The sequence below is a fragment of the Perissodus microlepis genome, chromosome 10 (assembly GCF_051167445.1).
Source record: "Perissodus microlepis isolate ML-2025 ecotype Zambia chromosome 10, ASM5116744v1, whole genome shotgun sequence".
NCBI classification, from domain to species: domain Eukaryota; kingdom Metazoa; phylum Chordata; class Actinopteri; order Cichliformes; family Cichlidae; genus Perissodus; species Perissodus microlepis.
The window spans coordinates 24,128,496-24,147,236 of NC_140470.1; the positions used below are offsets into that span (position 1 = coordinate 24,128,496).

The 18,741-nt window shown below is 40.3% G+C and overlaps 1 protein-coding gene across 3 annotated transcripts; it reads right to left on the reverse strand.

Moving 5' to 3' along the window:
- Positions 1 to 1,636: 1,636 nt before the first annotated feature.
- On the reverse strand, positions 1,637 to 16,359 carry pitx1 (paired-like homeodomain 1). Of its 3 annotated transcripts, XM_084940756.1 has the most exons (5): positions 16,244 to 16,359; positions 15,072 to 15,126; positions 10,062 to 10,211; positions 8,681 to 8,883; positions 1,639 to 5,734 (listed from the first exon to the last, which is right to left on the reverse strand). In XM_084940756.1, the coding sequence occupies exons 2-5, from the start codon at positions 15,115 to 15,117 to the stop codon at positions 5,186 to 5,188; spliced, it is 948 nt and encodes a 315-aa protein (XP_084796882.1). In that variant the 5' UTR covers positions 15,118 to 15,126; positions 16,244 to 16,359; the 3' UTR covers positions 1,639 to 5,185. The 3 variants fall into 3 exon arrangements, with proteins under 3 accessions (XP_084796884.1, XP_084796882.1, XP_084796883.1); XM_084940758.1 differs by lacking the exon at positions 10,062 to 10,211 and having other exon boundaries at positions 1,637 to 5,734; XM_084940757.1 differs by lacking the exons at positions 15,072 to 15,126; positions 16,244 to 16,359 and adding an exon at positions 10,320 to 15,064.
- Positions 16,360 to 18,741: the final 2,382 nt, after the last annotated feature.

Genomic DNA, 18,741 nt, shown 5'->3' on the forward strand with positions numbered 1-18,741 from the left:
TAAAAAAAAACTACATGTCTGAGAGAAGAATGAGAATAAATACTTCTTTGTAAACCTTTTCCTACTTTCCAGACAGTCCTTGCTTTAGATTAATTTGAGTGTGGTTTCAAAATCAGTGTGCAGGGATTTAAACACAGTTGGAATGGGGCTATAAAAATGTTATCTGTCACTGTCAGTATCTGCTTTTATTGATTGATTTGAAGCCCGTTATTGTCAACAATTTGCTGATATGCTGATAATAGATGCAGACGAGACGTTGATTAGGATGGATGGCACCCTACTCAGATCTTTGAGGTGTTTGAAATTGGATTTTAATGGCTTCCTAATACACTGAAATATATCTACTATTGCTCAAAATCAACATAATGCCATGGAAAGCCATCATTAGTTATGTTTCATTTGGGGTTTTATAGTAGTATCCTTACACCCAGAAATAAATGTTGATCTCCTTGTGAGAAAAAGTCTATGGGGTCATATTAGACCAAAGCTGCTTTTTTATTTAAATTAAAGTTTTGGATCTAAACGGAGACTTGGCATGTTTACAGGATGCAGCAGCTGTAGTACAGATTTCAGGATCATGTGAACTGCTGCAGGGACCTGGTGGCAGCAGAAGGAGAAAACAAACAGAAGCTGAGCAGCATTAGTGTAAGTTGAGGGGGAGGCCTTGGTTTAGCAGAGATTGTTTTGTTTCTAGATGGGCTGGATTGCAAATGTCAGTCACACAATGGGTAGAATATCCCTGTAACAGCTTTAAATGCAAGTTTTGGACTCCTTCACCATAGTGCTGTATATTCGACTTGTCAAATACTAATAACTGCGCTACACTCATGAAGCCTTTGTTTACATTTGTTAATGTTGCTTCCTCCTTTATGCAGTTGTGTCAGCAAATACCGTTTCAGTCTGGTCTTCTGGTTGCTTGAAAAGATTTCCTCCATAGCCCACTATGGTGAAACTTCAGCCATGGCCACATTAACCTCTTACAGGGCCCAAGGGTGGAAATTATGCTGTCGGGCCCCCACTGATCCCAACGCAGAATGCTGTTTGGGTAGCTTTATCATGTGATCAGAGACACTGGGATGGACCTGTGCTACTGTGGAACATCACCTGCAACATTTTCAGTAGAATTTGACTAATTAAATACAGCTTTATAAAAGAATGAGCACCATCTCATAAAGGATAATGCACTGCAGTGGAAAAAATTCACAACTATGACTGATAATCTGCTTCTTTGTAATGATGTCGACTAGTGTGTGTATGTGAGGTGGGGATTGGGTGTATTTTAAAGCTTTTTCATAAACAACTAGTATTTTTTATTTAATATCACTGTAGATTTTATAATAAAACTACTAATAAAGCTTTGCTTACAAATTAAACTTAGATTTTCTTGTGTTTATTTGTTTCCATGTTAGCATCGGCTTTAAGGCTTTAGCCATTTTAAAAGCTTAGCTACGAGTTATCATGCCACTGTTCAGAAACAGTCCTTGAAATTGTTTTGAAATCCAGCAGAATTTCTTTGTGATACTGGAGTCCTTTTGCTATATTCTGCTGTGGTCTCAAGTTGCTGGGCTTCCACTAAGGTTTTATTTAGGTATTTTCCACCCCACCCCCTCCATCTGATTTGCAGAAAACCATTAAAAACTGCTATTATTTCTTTTTCTTTTTTGTGGGGTTCAAAGGATGCCTTTAAATGTCTTGTTTTCTTCAGCAACCAGAGAGATGCACTTAATCTTCACAAATGAGGAACAGCAGTCAGTTGGATTGTTTTTTTGTAATTCTTCACAATTATTATCAATATAGTTGATCAATTAATGTCTTGTCTAACATGTTCTGTGTGGTTTTTTTCCCTTTTCTTTTATTACATCTGGTCTGTGTTTTAACTGTGTAATGTGGGTAAAAGAAGGGGCTCAAAATGGGATAAAACACAGCACATTATCATTATTTATTGCTGGCTCGGTTGCAGTAGTCACACTTGCTTTCTTGTGTGTCACATTTCCCTGTTTGTGTAGTCTGCAGAATGCAATGTGGGAATTTAGCAGAACTCACTCAAGTATATTTCGAGCACTGGGGGAGAAATAGTATGCAATTAACAGGATATTAAAAAAAAACATGTGGTCATTGTATATAAGGAAAGAAGATTTTAAATGCTTTATCTCATAAGTGATGACCTATCATTTTTATTAATCCCGCACCAGGTGTAGTTTGTTTGTATCTGGATGGATGTCTGGTCATGAAATGTTGGCTAGATTTAGTTGCAGAATTTGGAGAAGTGAAAATAAGTGTTGGTTATGTGCTGTGAATGTGTTGGAGTTTATCCCAAGTGGGGCACACCTCCCTGGAACCTGTAGACCCAAACGTGCAGAAAGTACCGGTGATACAGTGAACATACACCTGGTTTACTTTTTATTCTATTATATTCTTGTATCTCCAACAATTCAGGAGCAGTGGGGATTTCCTCAACAGAGATACTTTAGTTCAAATATTTACCGGCTATAATGCAGCGTGTTGAACTTTGCCCTCCAGGTTCGGGCGCATTCACGTCTTTATTTTCGACTGGAACCGGGTATTATGGGAAAGGTTTACGACGGCCTGCGCGCTTTGTTTTTGTTACGAATCACCGTGAGTCTTTGGCTGCGCTTTGTCCTCTCGTCAAACATTTCTAAATCAAAGCGGATTGCTGCAATTACACCCGGTGCGCATGCCCGTCTAAAGTAAATGTTCCGTGCGTCCGTGCGCTCAGGCGCGCCCTAGGAAAGAATTTGCAGCCGGGCACGCGGTTGATATGACTGTTGTGACTTGTTGTGAATAGTGAAATCTCAATGACAAAAGAGCGTCAGCAAGGCCACGGCAGAAGGTTAGAGAAATAAAAACTGTAATAAAAATGTGCAATAGTCCTTTAAAAGAGGATAACCTCATATCTAATCGGATCTGGAGAGCTATCCAAGAGCCACAAACTCACCCCGTGTTGATATTTCGTTTTAAATGAATAAAACGACTTTAAAAAGAGGGAAGATCTCCACAAACGGTCATGTGCTGAGATACAATTATGACGAAGTTGTGGGAGAATAATATGAAGCCCCCTTAGAAGATATAATTCATTCACACTTACTTTACGAGAATAATTACCACAGAATCAAGGTAAACTTACAGTTGAGCATGGGAAACAAAGAATTTGATACAAAATGTCAGAAGTTGAGTATTACCTTAAGGAAATTGCTGTGTGGACCGTGTAACTAAAAAGTATTAGTATTAGTTAAAAATTATTTTCAGTTTACATTGGAGTTTGCTGTCTTATTGAGATATGTATATATAAATCATTTCTTTTCACTATCCAGTTGTTTATTAAAGTGTTGCCTCTAATCCAATATCCTCTAAGACCCAGCGCTATCAGTTAAAGCACACACTGGTGGCTGCTCCAGCAGCGCACTAATATCAGTCTAATGGTGAGTAATATAGATATGGGGATTTCTGCAGGTGTCAGAAAACAAGATAGGGTATTGACTGAAATCATTTTGTGTGCACGGGCTTGTCGCCAGTTGCATTTTTTCCTTCCCCCGGAGGTGCAAATAAAAGATTCTAGCCCACAAAATATCCATGTAGATGTAATTAGATAAAATGTTCCCTCCAGGTGTGTTTGAAGATGTTTTTATTTATTTATTTTGTGAAATCTGCTCAGTGTATTCAGCCTTTTTCACCCCCTTTCAAAAAGTTTAACTGCCGTGTTTGTCAGTCCTTAATGTTCCTGAATGCGCACTCCAGGTTTCCACACAAGCTGGTGGAACTCTTAATAAGCAGCTCAGGTTTCAGGTGATCTGAAATCATCCTTTTAGTGGGACATAATCTCCGTCCTTTACGCAGACAGAAATAGCTCTGTGTTGCAGCAGAATAGCCAGGTTTGAATGAGCCCCCAATATAATCTTCTGTATAGGGAGTGATGGGAACAAAAGTCGAGTAAAATTAACCATAAATCTATTACTGGAAAATCCAGTGAGCGCTGAGATGTGTTCATTAACACGATGACCAAATAATAATGAGAGCAGTTCATAGAAATGTAGCTGCTGGGATCCCAAAGTTGGGTCAGGCGGATTTATCTACCCACCCTCTTCTGAAATAAAAATTATATTAAAGGAGCTTAAAAAACAAAAACAAAAAAACAAACAAACAAACACATAAAATTAAATATTACAGTTAAAGCTCGGACTGATTCCACTTTGTCGAAATAACCGCAAAAGATTCTTCATCTTTCTAAGATAATCCCCCTTCCCTTAAACTAAGTGGACCACTACGCTGGGGATATTTAGCCAACCTATTTATTTTTCTCATGTTTTGAGGGGGGAAACCCGGAGCCCGAGTGCTTGTCTCCTTAAACAAAGACTCCTCTAAGACATGTACTTGAAATAAACCTCTCTTTTCCTGGAGTTTATTCAAACAAACATGTTACCATAAACACATGAGGACTTTGAATCACCTTTTGTATACAGTTTAGGCTAATGAACGTACTTCTGTCTTACATTATTGTACAAAACACGTTGCACTCAAGTTAAACATGCAGGGTCTCACTCTCTCTCTCTCTTTTTTCTATTGGAGCAAACAAAATGAAAAGCATTTCAAACGGGAGGCGTCGTGGAGTCACCCTGCATATGCGGTAAATAGAAAGCACACAGAAGCAGTATAAAGTATGTACAGTAAAGGCCGGATTTTCTTCTGTTTTCTCATTGATTCGTTACATGCTCGATTTTTTTTTTTGTTATTATTATTATTATTATTTTGATGCAAATCCTCGCTTTGGTCGAGTCAGTCTTCAAAAGTAAGCAAGCACAAAAAAGAAAAAAAAATCCCACCGTCTGTTTCACATGTTAGACCTGTATATATTTACACTTAGATATGTACAGTGCAGCCATGTAACACGTCTTCATCATTTAAAAAAAAAAAAATCCAAAAAAACCTGGACATTTAAACTGCTGTGCAAGTTCACTGGTAAACACATGTAACCCGCATTATCCACGTTTTCTTTTTCATTTTCTTTTTCGAAAAAAAAAAATGATTGCAACTAATCCAGTTTAGTCGTCTTTGATTCCCCCCCCTCCCCTGATCCGCAGGTAGCCCATAAGCTATGACACCGTGTCCGCTTATCACATATTTATATATATATATATATTTGTATTTTTAAGGCCCCCTTTTTGGCCCGTCAGCTGTTGTATTGACAGGCGTTCAGGCTGGAGCCCGGGCTCTGCAGGCCGCTGTATCCAAATGTTGGATGCTGTTTGGATTTAAGTCTGAGAGAGGCCAGGCTGGAGTTGCAAGTGTCCCGGTAAACGCTGTACGGTGAGCCGGGAGGCCCGTAAGGACAAGCCGATGATGACATAGCTGAGTTGATGCCGGATGTCCCGATCCCATTCAGGTTGCTGATGTTGTTAAGACCTGGCGTGGGCATGCCGGGCACCGCGGAGTGGCCCATCCCGGAGGCCATGGTCATGGAGGAGATGGAGTTGGGGGCCGAGAACATGGACTGCGAGGTGAGGGGACTCATGGAGTTGAAGAAGGTGAAGTTCTTGGTGGACAGCGGTGCCGGAGTGAGGCCCTTGTTGGTCCAGTTGTTGTAGGTATAAGCCGGGTACATGTCGTCGTAAGGCTGCATGAGACCGCTGAACTGGGGCAGGTAGCTGTTCTTGCACAGGTCCATCTGCTGGTTCCGCTCCCGCTTCCTCCACTTAGCCCGGCGGTTTTTGAACCACACCTGAAAGGGACACAGAATCGTGAGCATTAACCACAGCAGAACGCTGTAAAATGTAAAATTAATTTTCTTGTCATAAAATAAACCTGCAACGTTGCTACAGATGATACAGGAATAACTCGAGTCCACATCCGAAGCAGCATTTCAAGCTCGTGTGATATTCAGTTCATGAAGCATAAGTGTATTTTTTTTTCTTAAAACGACACTAATGATCATTTATTGATGTTTGAATCATTTATTTCCACATATATTGTGGCAACAAGCTTCAGACCCCGCTTTGGTGCCCTTGAATTGTTGCCTTTAAGGTGAGTTAGTGTCTAGGGTGCTTTAAAACGTCGCGTGCTCATTAAAAGGAAACAAACAACAACAAATTAAAAAAAAAAACATTACAGAATAAAGGCATTTTTAACTAAATGATTTTTGAATTTTATAGCGGTTAATTGTTGATGAGTTAAAATCTTTTATAGGCCCACAGCCATATTCAGCAGTTTCAGCTGCGGTCCCATTTCCAATGTTCTCAGATGTCAAATATCAACAACTGCTTTTTAATTTATGATTAGTTACGAAACACGCACTTTTTTTGTTTTTGTTTTTTAAAAATACCAAAGCAGTTACTTACTTTTGCTTATTAAGATGAATCCGGACATTAAAAAGAAAGGATCCTTTTTTGAGTGAAACGCATATTCAGTCTCCATACCCGAGTCGACAAACTAGCCTTGGAGTCAGGGGGAGCAGTTTCTGCTGACGAGCTACAACCCGGTAAAATAAATACAGAATCAGCGAGACTGAATGAGTGGACATCCTTTAAGTTTATGTGGACGACGACTGCGGGATGTATTACTCCTAATCAGTGGACTGATGTTAGAAATTCGTTTTGGTTATATTCATATAGACTATACAATATATTCGGCACTCTCTTTACAAATGTAATTTTTCCTTCCTGTAGACTATTTTGCCCTTTACAAATAAACTAGCAAATACATTAAATCGTTTATGAAAACTGTTTGCAGGTGTTTTGATATTATACATATTAGTATAAGACTACCACACACTTGTACATCACAACGAGAATGTGTGTTTACACCAGATCTAAGATGGAGGTGCATTAATGTTGATTTTTTTTCGCCTCATTTCTAACAATGAAATAAGAAGTATTTCTAAAGATAAATCAGTGTAAATAAAAGGCGTGTGTGTCTGTGTAAGTCAGACGTAAAACCATCAGGTTCACAGAGCAACTCAAACAGTTCCGCGGATGACTCGAAATGAAACAGAAAAGCGCTTCTGGATATCCTCACACCTTATCAAAACCTAACAAAATACTAGTCGGTACTCTACAATTCATTGCTAATTCTTAGTAGAAACAATTTACAACTGGTATCACCAGACGGCCTCGCGGAAGCTATTTATAGTGGTGCGGGACACTGTGCAGCCGACAAATTGTCCACAAAGACTTGAGCGATGTGACAGAGAGCTGTGGAGGAAACACTCAAGACTGCAGTCAGAGCCCAGCCTCGAGTTTCCTGCACCCAGCTATAAAATGCATACTTTGGATTTTAATGACACTTGCACGACGAAAACCACGTTAAGAATATGAGTATAATCACTGACGTGTCAAAGTGTGCTTATAAATATTATGAAATTATATTTAAAATCACAATTGCATCTTATTTAAAGTAAATTTATCTTTAAAATATTTCCAATTATTTCAAATTTCACTGAATCTCAAATATTCAGCGTGCCATTACCCCCCCCCCCCCTTTTTTTTATTCCTAATATTTTTTTTTATTCCTAATGAAAAAGGGGAACGAAAGAAAAAAAAAAGAGTCTCGCTGTTTAAATCTGAACCTGCTCGTGACAGCAGTGAGTTTCTTGGCTCAAAAAGCATAAAAAGCAACTTATTTTCATTTTACACCTCAAACTGTGCTGATTCAAATCGACGAAACATGTTATTATTGTTATTATTCATTTTTACTCAAAACAGTTTAAAAATGTAGCTAGAATAAATATAATACATGTAAGTCCTATTCTTTAAAATGCCATCTATGTATATACGGAGAGACGTGAACGCTCTCCTCCGTGGAGATAAAAAAACAAGGGTCCAGATTTTCGATGATGTCATCAAAATGCGAATCATCCATTGGCTACATTAGCAGATAAACCCTTTGAAAGGACCTGCAATTTCCAACAGATTCAACTACTTTTTTTTCTCCTTACTTTCTTTTTTAAAGCTTTCCTTTCTTCTAAGTTTTCAGCACGAGACGTGTTAAAATGACTGCGTGCCATTAAGGCCTGTAACGTCCTCTGTGCCAGTATTGGGAATTGTGCACGTGCTGTAATAACGGTAGATTTACTTTTGGATGCACCGTAGCTGACAGCTGACAGTCAGGGATGACTGCAACTTAATATGTTAACAATATTCTTCTGAAAACCTCCGAGGTCTTTGGAGACGGATTTTCGTAAGCGTGTATTTGAAATGTATCACAGATTTAGTTTATTACTTCTGATCCGTTTAAAGTCTGTATGTGACATGGACTCCGTCAAAAATAGGAATAGTGACTAACGCATGAATTCAGAACCTTCAGGGAAATGTACTGACTTTAATATACATCTGATTTCTCGCTGTACTGACAAACAGCATAAATGTTGGGAAGTGAGTCTGTGACATCCTTAGTTGAAAATTTCTACAAAGTTCTGTTTTTGTTTGTTTTTGTTTTTTTAATACTTGAAATTGGGTAAAAAGTTTTGTGGAACCAAGTTCAAAAGTTACATATTTTGACAATTTAAAAAAAGTATAATTTTAAGTTATTAAAAAAATATCTTCTTCATTTTCTTATAATTTTTTTGTTTGTTTTGGAAGTTTAATAATTGCTGTTTTTTGATGATCGTCTACTTGGTCAGCTTGTCTTTATTCAAACTTTTCGTATGGTTTACGCACGGCCGCTATCTTACCCGGACTCTCGCCTCTGTCAGGTTGGTCCATACGGCGATCTCCTCCCTGGTGCTCATGTCAGGGTAGCGATTCCTCTGGAACGTGGCTTCCAGCTCCTGCAGCTGCTGGCTGGTGAAGTGAGTCCGCTGCCGCCGCTGTTTTTTCTTCTTGGGGTCGTCCGCGTTTCCGTCATCGCTCCTGTGTTCAGCGTTTCTTTCCTTTTCTGTGGGTGACAAACCGGTGTGAAACAGCAGTACTCCTATAACATATTTTGAATGGCATGCAAATAAGGGACGCTTAAACAATGAAGAAGTTAGTGTGTGTACGTCGACAGTTCAATATTTCCCATGAGGATTGAGTACAACAACGTGGATTTTTTTTTTAAGTAAAGCAATTGAAAAAGACCCACCGCGATGAAACCAACCATTTTGGCTAATTTATTTACGAAGTCATTCATAAAAAATAAACCTCAAAAGAACAGAAACAAATTAGTCACACATTCACAAACGTGTGTCAGAGTTAGCCATCGGATCTCTTCGGTTTTCGCTTAGAGATCAATATCTTTACGATGAGGTCTGCCCACTCTTATCTCCCAACTGTCTTGTATTTTGTGTCCTAACAATTGCCTCGTTAAACTTAAGAGGCCACACGCGCAAAGGTCAGTCACACACACACACTCGCACACACCGAAAGGGAGCTAGGATTTTGAGAGTTTCCTAAAAACAAAAAAAGCTTAAAATCACGACTCAAGATTGTAATTTAAAACGATTTACTGTCGTGAATGATAGCTAAAAAAAAATAGAACTAACTGACCTTGGTGTATTTTCTATTTGCTTCTCGTGCGCCCTGAAATACGAAAGGAAAGGCCAGAAAGGCCTCTGTTTTTTCCCTAAAATTTTGGAAAAGCTGAATAATAAAAAGTGTCTCCGGGAACTGTCAACACAGACCGCTTGGTTTTTAGTTTAGATTTGTGGATAGCTCCAATATTTATAGTTTGCTCTAATGCATTCACTGACAGCAGGCCAGGCTTCTCTGCACATTTTTCCCTGACACATCTCGGGTTCCTGCCAAATGTTTGGTTCTAGGAGCACAGTAAATAAAAAATGGGGTGTAACTGCACAAAAAGCGCTCACAAACACACTCAAATACTAAGATTTGATGGAAACACATTTTAGAGTTTGTCGTTTTCGTGCACGCTCCCCGGTGACACACGGAAATAAATCAAGCAAACACAAGGGATAGAAAAGTTAAATATTCTTTCTCTTTGTTCTGTAGCTTTTAAGTGCTGGGGATGCCTCTCTGACAGTTCGCCGTAAAAATGCTTACGGACACGTAAAATAAACTGTTACAGCACTCAGTGGGAAAAAGAATGGAGAGGCTAAAAGCACTCTGACTGTGTACCTGCCAACTCTGTGTCTGAAGACTCGCTGCTTGAGTTCTCTACAGTTTCTCGACTGCTGTTTGAAGTTCTCTGTAAATGAAACGCGGGGGTCACGTCGCGGGGCGGCGGTGCTCTCACTGCCTCTGCAATTCTGTCCAAATTCATCCCACCTTGAAGAGAAGGGTGCGTAAAAAGAGGAAACGGGGTGAATCCTGTGGATCGCGAGGCTTTCTTTCAGAGCTACGCTACAAAACATCCACCCGCTCTCAGACACACACCACGACATGGGAGATTTAACCATGCAGGTTCGTTTGTTCTTCCACGCAAAACGTGCTTCGAGAGAATAGAAGAAAGAAAGGACAAAAAAAATCACACGGCCCCGTTCCCCTCCTCTGAAGCAGTGACAGCCCTGTGCGCTCTCCTTCTATCCGCAGCAAGGAAAAGCTTCCACCCGCTGTGACCGAGAACAAGCTCCGGCTCTCCAACCCTCACATCAGACCCACCCATTAGCTGCGTTTAACCTCCCCAAAACAAGTCCCACCCACTAAACATGACCGCTGCAAGAAAATACCCACCCAGACAAGACACAGTCTGACGTCGCGCTTAACAAAGTGAAAAGGTGCATTTAATTAATTTTAGATTTATTAGACGTTTATGTCGCATTTAGATCAGGAAATTTCTTCCAGTGTGAGTGGAGCGAAACTATAAGAGGTGACTCATCTGCTAAACACTCCTAACAAAAAACCTGCCACGGTGGCTGTCTGCTCATTTGTTAGTCTTAAGGCTAGTTATTGTTATTACTTTGTATTTTATTATATTTTATTATTTTTTGCAGTGTACGCTTTGTCAGTTATCGAGAGCGCACAAAGCGAAGCTTTGCTTTCAGGAGTAAAAAGGGGCCTTTTATTCGCGCAGGCATGTTTGAAATGTGTCCAGAGCAATGCAGCTGGGCGCGCTTATACACATACGCTCGGCCACACAATGTATATCTCGGATATGTACCGAGCTGAATAAACATTTGCCATCCAACACGGTCCTGCCCAGTTACTGTGTCTCCAGTATGAAAAGTGCTCGATGATATCAGGCTCGTTGTGTGCATGAATACGAGCGCTGTAACCTGACAAGAGTCGCTCTGTCAGCTCGCTCATTCACAAAGAGACAATCGGGAGTAATACACGGAACATTACATCTCTCATTATTTAACAGGATGTGTTTGACCGTGCTGTTTTTTTATGTACCACATCGTTTGAACCACATCAGTCAAAGAATAAGTAATCTATCAGCAGCAGCAGATCGGTCTGCCCTGCACTTTGCCTAAACAGCCACCACCTCACCACTTCAGACATTACTGATATAATATATTTAAACTCCAACAACATGCACTCAGAATCCAACCGCTATAGATCCCAGCCTTTCAGTGACAACCGCAATATGACAAATGGACCGCTAATACTTCACCTGGTTACGCCTGACTGTGGCTGCGAATGATGACACATTTGACTTTTGTGCGTTTTGTTGGCTCTGACGCGCAAACAGCAGCAAGCAGTGGCTTGATAAAGGAGCCCCAACATCACCAGAACATAACGTCTTTGTATCCATTAGCAGTGCTAATTCAAACCAACCTCATCCCGCTAAAGATGGAAACAAGTAAGATTAAATTAGATGCTACAGGGATTATAATCTGACATTCAGGTATGCTGAAACTGTGCTTTAGAGCTAAGTGAACTGTAATGTTTCTGTGTGCAAAACTGAAGAGCTGAGTTGCTGATCGTCGTCTGTGTCGCACTGGCTATTTTCGTGTCTTTCTTTTAGGAATGCACAGATGCAGGTTAGATAATATTTAAAGTTTTACCCAAGCGCGGGGCTCTTTTATGGGATGGCAGAAATAGATTCCATGTAACTTTTGCATGAGAAAAGCTCTGCAGGCTTTCTGCCACAGACTCGCCAAGAAGTCTCTGTTTTAACCCAAACCATGAGCTTTTCATCCACCAAACCAAGTATTTCGTTCCCTAACCAAATTGCGCATGAAAGCTGAAAATAATGTAAAAGAAAAGAAGGCCAACGTAAAAAGCGTTTGCTTCAGACCACTATGAGTAACCCTTTACATTAAAGCAAAATGTAAAGGCCTTTACTCGTGTAACTGGAATCTGTGGGCAAAAGTCTCCATTTAGCATTAGGGTTTGAATCATTAGACGCAGAGTGTATAAATCACATTTCTTATTTAAAAGTTTGAGTTTGTATTTGAGATAAATATCTTTTCTATTTAAATGTGATGTGCCTATAGGTGGTTTGTTATAATATGACAAACACTTACGGGCAATAATAATTTATTGAGTTAAATCACCTCTGAGTGACCAGAAATCACAGGTTTACTGAATGTAAAGAGTTCCAGATTTCTCTTTCTAAGCTGATTAAAGATCACTATAATTTGGCCACATCTGCGATATGAGACCAGCTGACCTGCTGGCTTGCTCGGCCAGTCTGCTACCTCCTTCAGGTAGAGGCGCACATCAGGCCTCAGCGTCTCAGGCTGACAGACAGTCAGACTGTCACAGGCGCCAGGGTCGAAGACTTTCGGCCATTGTATGAGCGTATGACTTTTGACACGAGATCCTCGTTTTGTTCAAAACGCCCCCGAAGGGTTGTTTTTGTTTGGCAGAGAATTGTGTTAGCTCTCAGAAATCACCTGCCGTGTTCATCAATATTTGCTCAGTCTTTCTGCACAGAGAGTGTGGCACGTGTTTTCACAGACATCTACACTGAATGCACTCAAGAAATTTGAATACAGCGAAACTCATCAACGAACTCTTTACATTTTTAGTGCACAGTGTGTAACTGTTGTATTACTATGGCATAATTATTTGACTAGCTAATATGAATGCGTCACCTTAACCTACTGAGGATCACAGTCAACAAGTTTACCGCCGCAGCTTACCGAAGTGCTTTTGGGCACGACACCAGCATCGCCTACCTGTTTACTCATATTCCAAGATGGTTAAATGGTTTGGACACAATATTTGAAAACAATAAAAGTTCATCTGCATGTAAACTCTGGAGTAAGAAAGCAGAAAAGGCGTTGATGAGGTGAACTCAAGGACCTCGTGACCAGCAGGTGGTCTTTACTATTCAGGTTGCGAAGGTTGAGTGAAAGAGACTACCTGTTGGTAGCTGGTAGGGTTTAGTGGGGAGATAGTCTATCAATGAAGTGCTTAAAGCTCTAGCTTGTTTCAAGATTGCAGCGGACTCCTGAAAAACTAAAATCAGCCTAGAAAAAGTCTTATGTGCCATAAAGTATTAGCAAAAGCAAAAGCAGCGTTAAAAAATAGCAATAAACCCAGTGACTCTTGAGGTCTCTACGGGAATATTATGGGATTTACAGCACAAAGAGATTCGCCATGGCGGAGCTCTTATGAATTCTACTTTGTTCTGTCCACATGTTCCTGGCTGATAGATGGGGGTAATCTAAATACCCAGCCTCCTCAGCCTCCATCTATGCCCGCGTCCCGCTCCTCCAGCACTCTGGAGGGCACTTGCGTGTGATGGATGAGTTAAAAAGCCTTTCCATCCGGCAGGACAGGTTAAAGGCCAGTGGCTAAGCAAACACTCATATTTTTTCCCCCAAGAAGTGAAAATAAACTCGTCGAACGCCGTGAATCACACACAAAAATACAGTCTTGGTTTATTTTTCTCTCCAGGCAAAGCGAGCACAGTAAAGCTAACCACAGGACCGAAAAAACAAAGCATATAGAAAATTAAAGCTGGCGAGCTGATTCAAGAGCAGGACAGCAGCGGAGATGTAACTGGACACAGTGCGTAACTGGAGAAGGACAGAGCTGATTATTGCCTTGGTGATGGTTTCCCTGCTTGGTCCAAGGCCTGTTTGACCTGAGGTCTGACAACCAATAAACAGCCTGTGCAGGGAATGCAGGTGTAAATAAAACAACGTCTAATAACCAGCACAGGGAAACACCCATAGGACAAATCCACTAAACTGCAAGAATATGTAAAATTTCCTTTTAAACCCCTTCATTCGTTGTTAAACCAGAAACAGTCCGCCACACGTTCGGTCGTTTCTTTTAGTTTTACATACACGCAGTGTTGATATTTGAAAAGAGAGTGGTTCTTAATATGTGAAAACATAAAAATATACATATACTGCCTTTTAGGGTGAAACTTGATTGCTACTGCATGTTATTATTTCCTCGGGGAACGTTTTGTGAAATAGGTTGCACACGATGTTTCATTTAAATTTCCCCCAAACCTCGAAATTATTCCATCGTTTTTACGTATCTTTTTAACGAATGGGGGATTCTTGGTTTTTTGTTGTGATTAAATCCAGAAAAGATTGATTGATTTTTTTTATGTGAGCTACGACTGCTGGATCTGAAGACAAAAATTTAATGAAATATTTTCCACTGAATAGATTTGCATGTTTATGTGTCGTTAGTAGCTTCTGGCTTGATGTTTCTTTGTTTTTCCTTTTGTTTTTAGTGTATAAAAGATAAATGGTTGGGATTTATCACCAGAAAGATGAAAAAAGTTCATTGTTTGTATATGTATTTATTTATTTATGGCCGATGCCAATTTGTGACTTTGCTTCAAACGCAAAATACTTTTTCACAGAGCTCCATAATCATTTTGCAACTAATGAATCACAATATCCATTCTCTTCCGGTTATGCAACTGGGGGTCGCGGTCGGGCTGGAGCCTATACCAGCTGTCATAGAGCAAGAGGCGGGGTACACCCTGGACACGTCTCCAGTTTATCGCAAGGGTAACACAGAGAGACAGACAACCACTCACTCTAGACTTGTACTTCACAATCAGCAGTCATCCTAACATCCTTGCGTTTGGACTGTGGGAGGAATCCGAGATCCACAGAGACACGGAGCGAACATGCAAACTCGACACAAAAACGCCTCAGCCGGATTCTAACCCACCACACCACCGTGGATCTGAATATATATATGGATATTTTGAAAAGTCAAACATAATCAACATGTTAAACTGAGCACAGAAAAATGTCATACCAGATTCCCCACAAGAAATCACATTCTTCGACAGATTCAGTTCCATTCCAGTTGCCTGAAAAACACAAAAAAAGACAATTAAATCAAACTTTCTCCTCCAAATAAAAAATATATATAAAAAAAAATCAAAGAGGCTAAACACACTTATTCTCATTAAACCACATCATATTATAGTTACCATTACAATGTTGTTGTTGTTGTTTTTTTAAATATTGAATAAATGAAAGTTTGTTTAAAAAACAAGTCAGAGCAGGCTGTGTAACAATCCTACAACAGCAAGTTTAATTCTTTCTGGACCCTGGTCTCATACATTTGTATTAAAATTGATTGTGAGAAGAAACATGCAAGACAATTAAGGACAATAGCAAAATTAATAAATAAATTAATACAACTTTTAAAAAAAATAACGCGAATTTTGTGGTAATATTTATTCGTTTTTAAAGAAAGGATTTTCATGTTTTCGGCTCGCAGAATGAGAAACACCCTCTCCCTTGCCCATCACAGACCCTCAATTTACCCCCCTCTCTCTCTCCCTCTCTCTTTCTCCCTCTCTCTCTCTCTCTCTCTCTCTCTCACACACACACACACACACACACACACACACACACACACACACACACACACACACACACACACAGACAGAGAGAGAAAGATTGACCCTCTTATCTAGAGGAATCCCTTTGCTGCTTTTATGTCCTCAGTAAATCTTTACTCAGTACCCTTCGTCCTTTCGTCCTTCGCGCTTCAGTGCGCGCACACGCTTGTACTCTATATTAGTTACTCTAAGTATCTAATGTAGTGTTTTTCTGGGCTACAGTGGGAATAATGTTGTAAGGTGCAGCTGGCTGACTCTAATGCTCAGACAAACTATTGTCACACTCGCTGCTGCAGTTCTATGCCAGAAATCGTTGCTGTGCGCAAAGCTCTATTCGCTCTGTCTCTACTCCAGCTTTTTGACAACCAAATGGCCAACAGCATGCTCTTCCTAAAGGAGTCAGCGCTTTTAAATATTTTATTTTCTTCTTCACGCTGGACACATCTTCCCCTCTGATTCACATTCCCAATATCTTGAAATGTTAAAAGGCACAGAGCGACCTGCCCGCCGACCTTCTGACCAATTCCCACAGCTAAAATCCACTGACCTGACACGACACCGTGCGTGCTTTACTCACCAGTTGGTTCCCAGCAGAAGACAGAAAAACGGAATAAACCCTCACGGTTTCCCCATGCAGGTGTTCAGTAAATCCACTTTAGCGTCAGCTGCGCGTAAATGCTGCGTCCGCGGTAATCAGCACTTTGGTCGTCTCTGTGACGATACCTTGGTTTTCTTCACTGCTCTGCTGCACGCCTAGCGTTGACGTCATCACACCGCAACCCCCCGCTGCCGCCACCACCAGCACCACCACCAACACCTCCCCCGCCGTCACCCCCCCAATCACTGGTCTCCTTTTCATCCCATCGCATCTTCATTTGAACTTTTCTTTAAAAAAAAAGAAAAAAAAGACATCACTGAATTCCTCACCTGCGCTGCCATCATCACCTGACGTCACTCTCTTCTTCCTCCCCATCTTAATTCACGATTTTCTTCTCCACAAAATATGTTCTCAAACGCTTTTTTGTGACTTTTACTTTAACATAGGAAAGCAACAAGTGATGTAATAATAATAAACTTAGGTGTGTGTGTGTGTGTGTGTGTGTGTGTGTGTGTGTGTGGCGTTGACGAAGGACAGTTTCGGCGCAAAAAAAAGGTGAGAAGAGTTTTCTTGATTTTCATCAGAGGGTGTTTGTCCTCACACCGATGACCATCAGCTTGAGGAAAGAAAAAAATGTATTTTGAAGAATTCACATAAAAGAAGACGCACATCCTGTTATATGTAGACATATATATATATGTGTGTGTGTGTATACATATAAAGATAAAGATAAAGATTTATTTGTTTGTTTTTTTAAATAAATTTAAAAAAACAAAAACTGTAAATCACACATAACCACACATCTTAAAGTTTTGTGTAACACATAGGTTAATTAATTAATTAATTTATTTTTAATGTAATGACTTAAGTTGTTTTTCAAGCACGAAAAGATCCCAATATTTTGCTGACACAGGCGACAGCATTTTATTTCTATAAGTTGGCATCAGGCTTTTGCGTGGTTGCGCACTGGCCGTATTTTCCTCTTCGATAATGAACCGGGTCGGCAAACAATAAGCCGTCTGACCATTGTGAACCTCTCTGTTAGCAGATGATTATTTAACGACTAATTGTTCATTTTTGCACGCAGGGTCCAGATTTGTTTTGTCCTTCAAAGTAAAACATTTGATCTGCATCCCATTAAAAATGGTCTGAGGTTTTAAATGGAGGAAATATGACCGAGCTGTGAACAAGCGTTTGCGCCCTAAAAAGGGGAAATAATTAGGCTAATGTTTTCTGTAAAAGGAAGACGAAACCATTCAGGCCTTTGTGTGTCCGTGAGCGGTTGCAGAGAGAGCGAGAAATAGAGTAAAAACGCCATGCCAACAAAACAACTCTTGCAAAAGCAAATAAACGGAAGATTTAGGTCGGGTAAGCTCTGCAGCGCTGCTGTATCAACGGGCAAAAAGCTTGAAGAGAGACGCAAAGTAACAGCGAAGGCCACAAGAAACACAGACAGAGATTAGAGTAGTTACACCGTAGCCGTGGAAGGACTGCATCACCGATTAGGCCACGAATGGAAATAAAACAAAGAAAATACAATAAAAAAAAAACCTAAAAGAAATTTATTTTAAAAGAAAAATGAGTGACTGAAAAGTTATTACAAGTCCTAATTGTCTTTGCTAGATAGTTGATCCTTGGGACAAAACACACTTTCAGGCCGGATTTCAAGCGTCTGCAGCCAAGATTGTGCAGCCCACGCACACAGCCGGCCCCACCACTGAACCACCGCAGAGTTCGTGTGGCAGGGAGTATTTCCAGCTTCACATACTCAATTTACAAGCTCCTTCTTTTGGCCTGAGACATGGGAGAAAGTGCGAAATTTGTCCCACCCTTACACTTTCCTTTTTAACTCGGCCAAGAGCTGCGCACAAAGCAAAGCCCAGCTCTGAGAGAGGGATCCCGGAGGGATTAAAGGCGAACTGCAGGCCTCCCTTTAGGACTCGGAGAGACCTGCTTCCCAAGGTGCCTCTTGGAGACAGGGAAGGCTGTATCTGGTCATGTTAATATTTATCCTGTGCATGCAGGAGATACTAAGTGATGGAATCCACAGACCCGAAACTGCAGAAAAGCCAGACAATTTGTACCATAATCATTTACTACCAGGAGGTGCTTGTGCTTAGAATCAGGAGCCACTTTTTGCTGGATATTACTGTCACAATCAAGTTTATTATGGTAAAAGACAATAATAACAATTAAAATATATTTCATATATTTTAATGTAAATTAAAAGTTTGCAGTTAAACCAACTTTATGCCTCAGACATGTAAAATTTCTGCTTGACTGGAGCAACAAAGTAAATGTGTTATGGCTCCTTTAGACTCCAATACTGACTCCAGCTACTTCGTATGAAATTGTATCCAAAAAATAGTAATAATACTCCATAAGCATGTGTAATTGTCAACCTGTGAGACCTGGGATGCTAAATAATGAGTCTTTTACTCTCTCTCTCTCTCGCGCGCGCACACACACACACACGC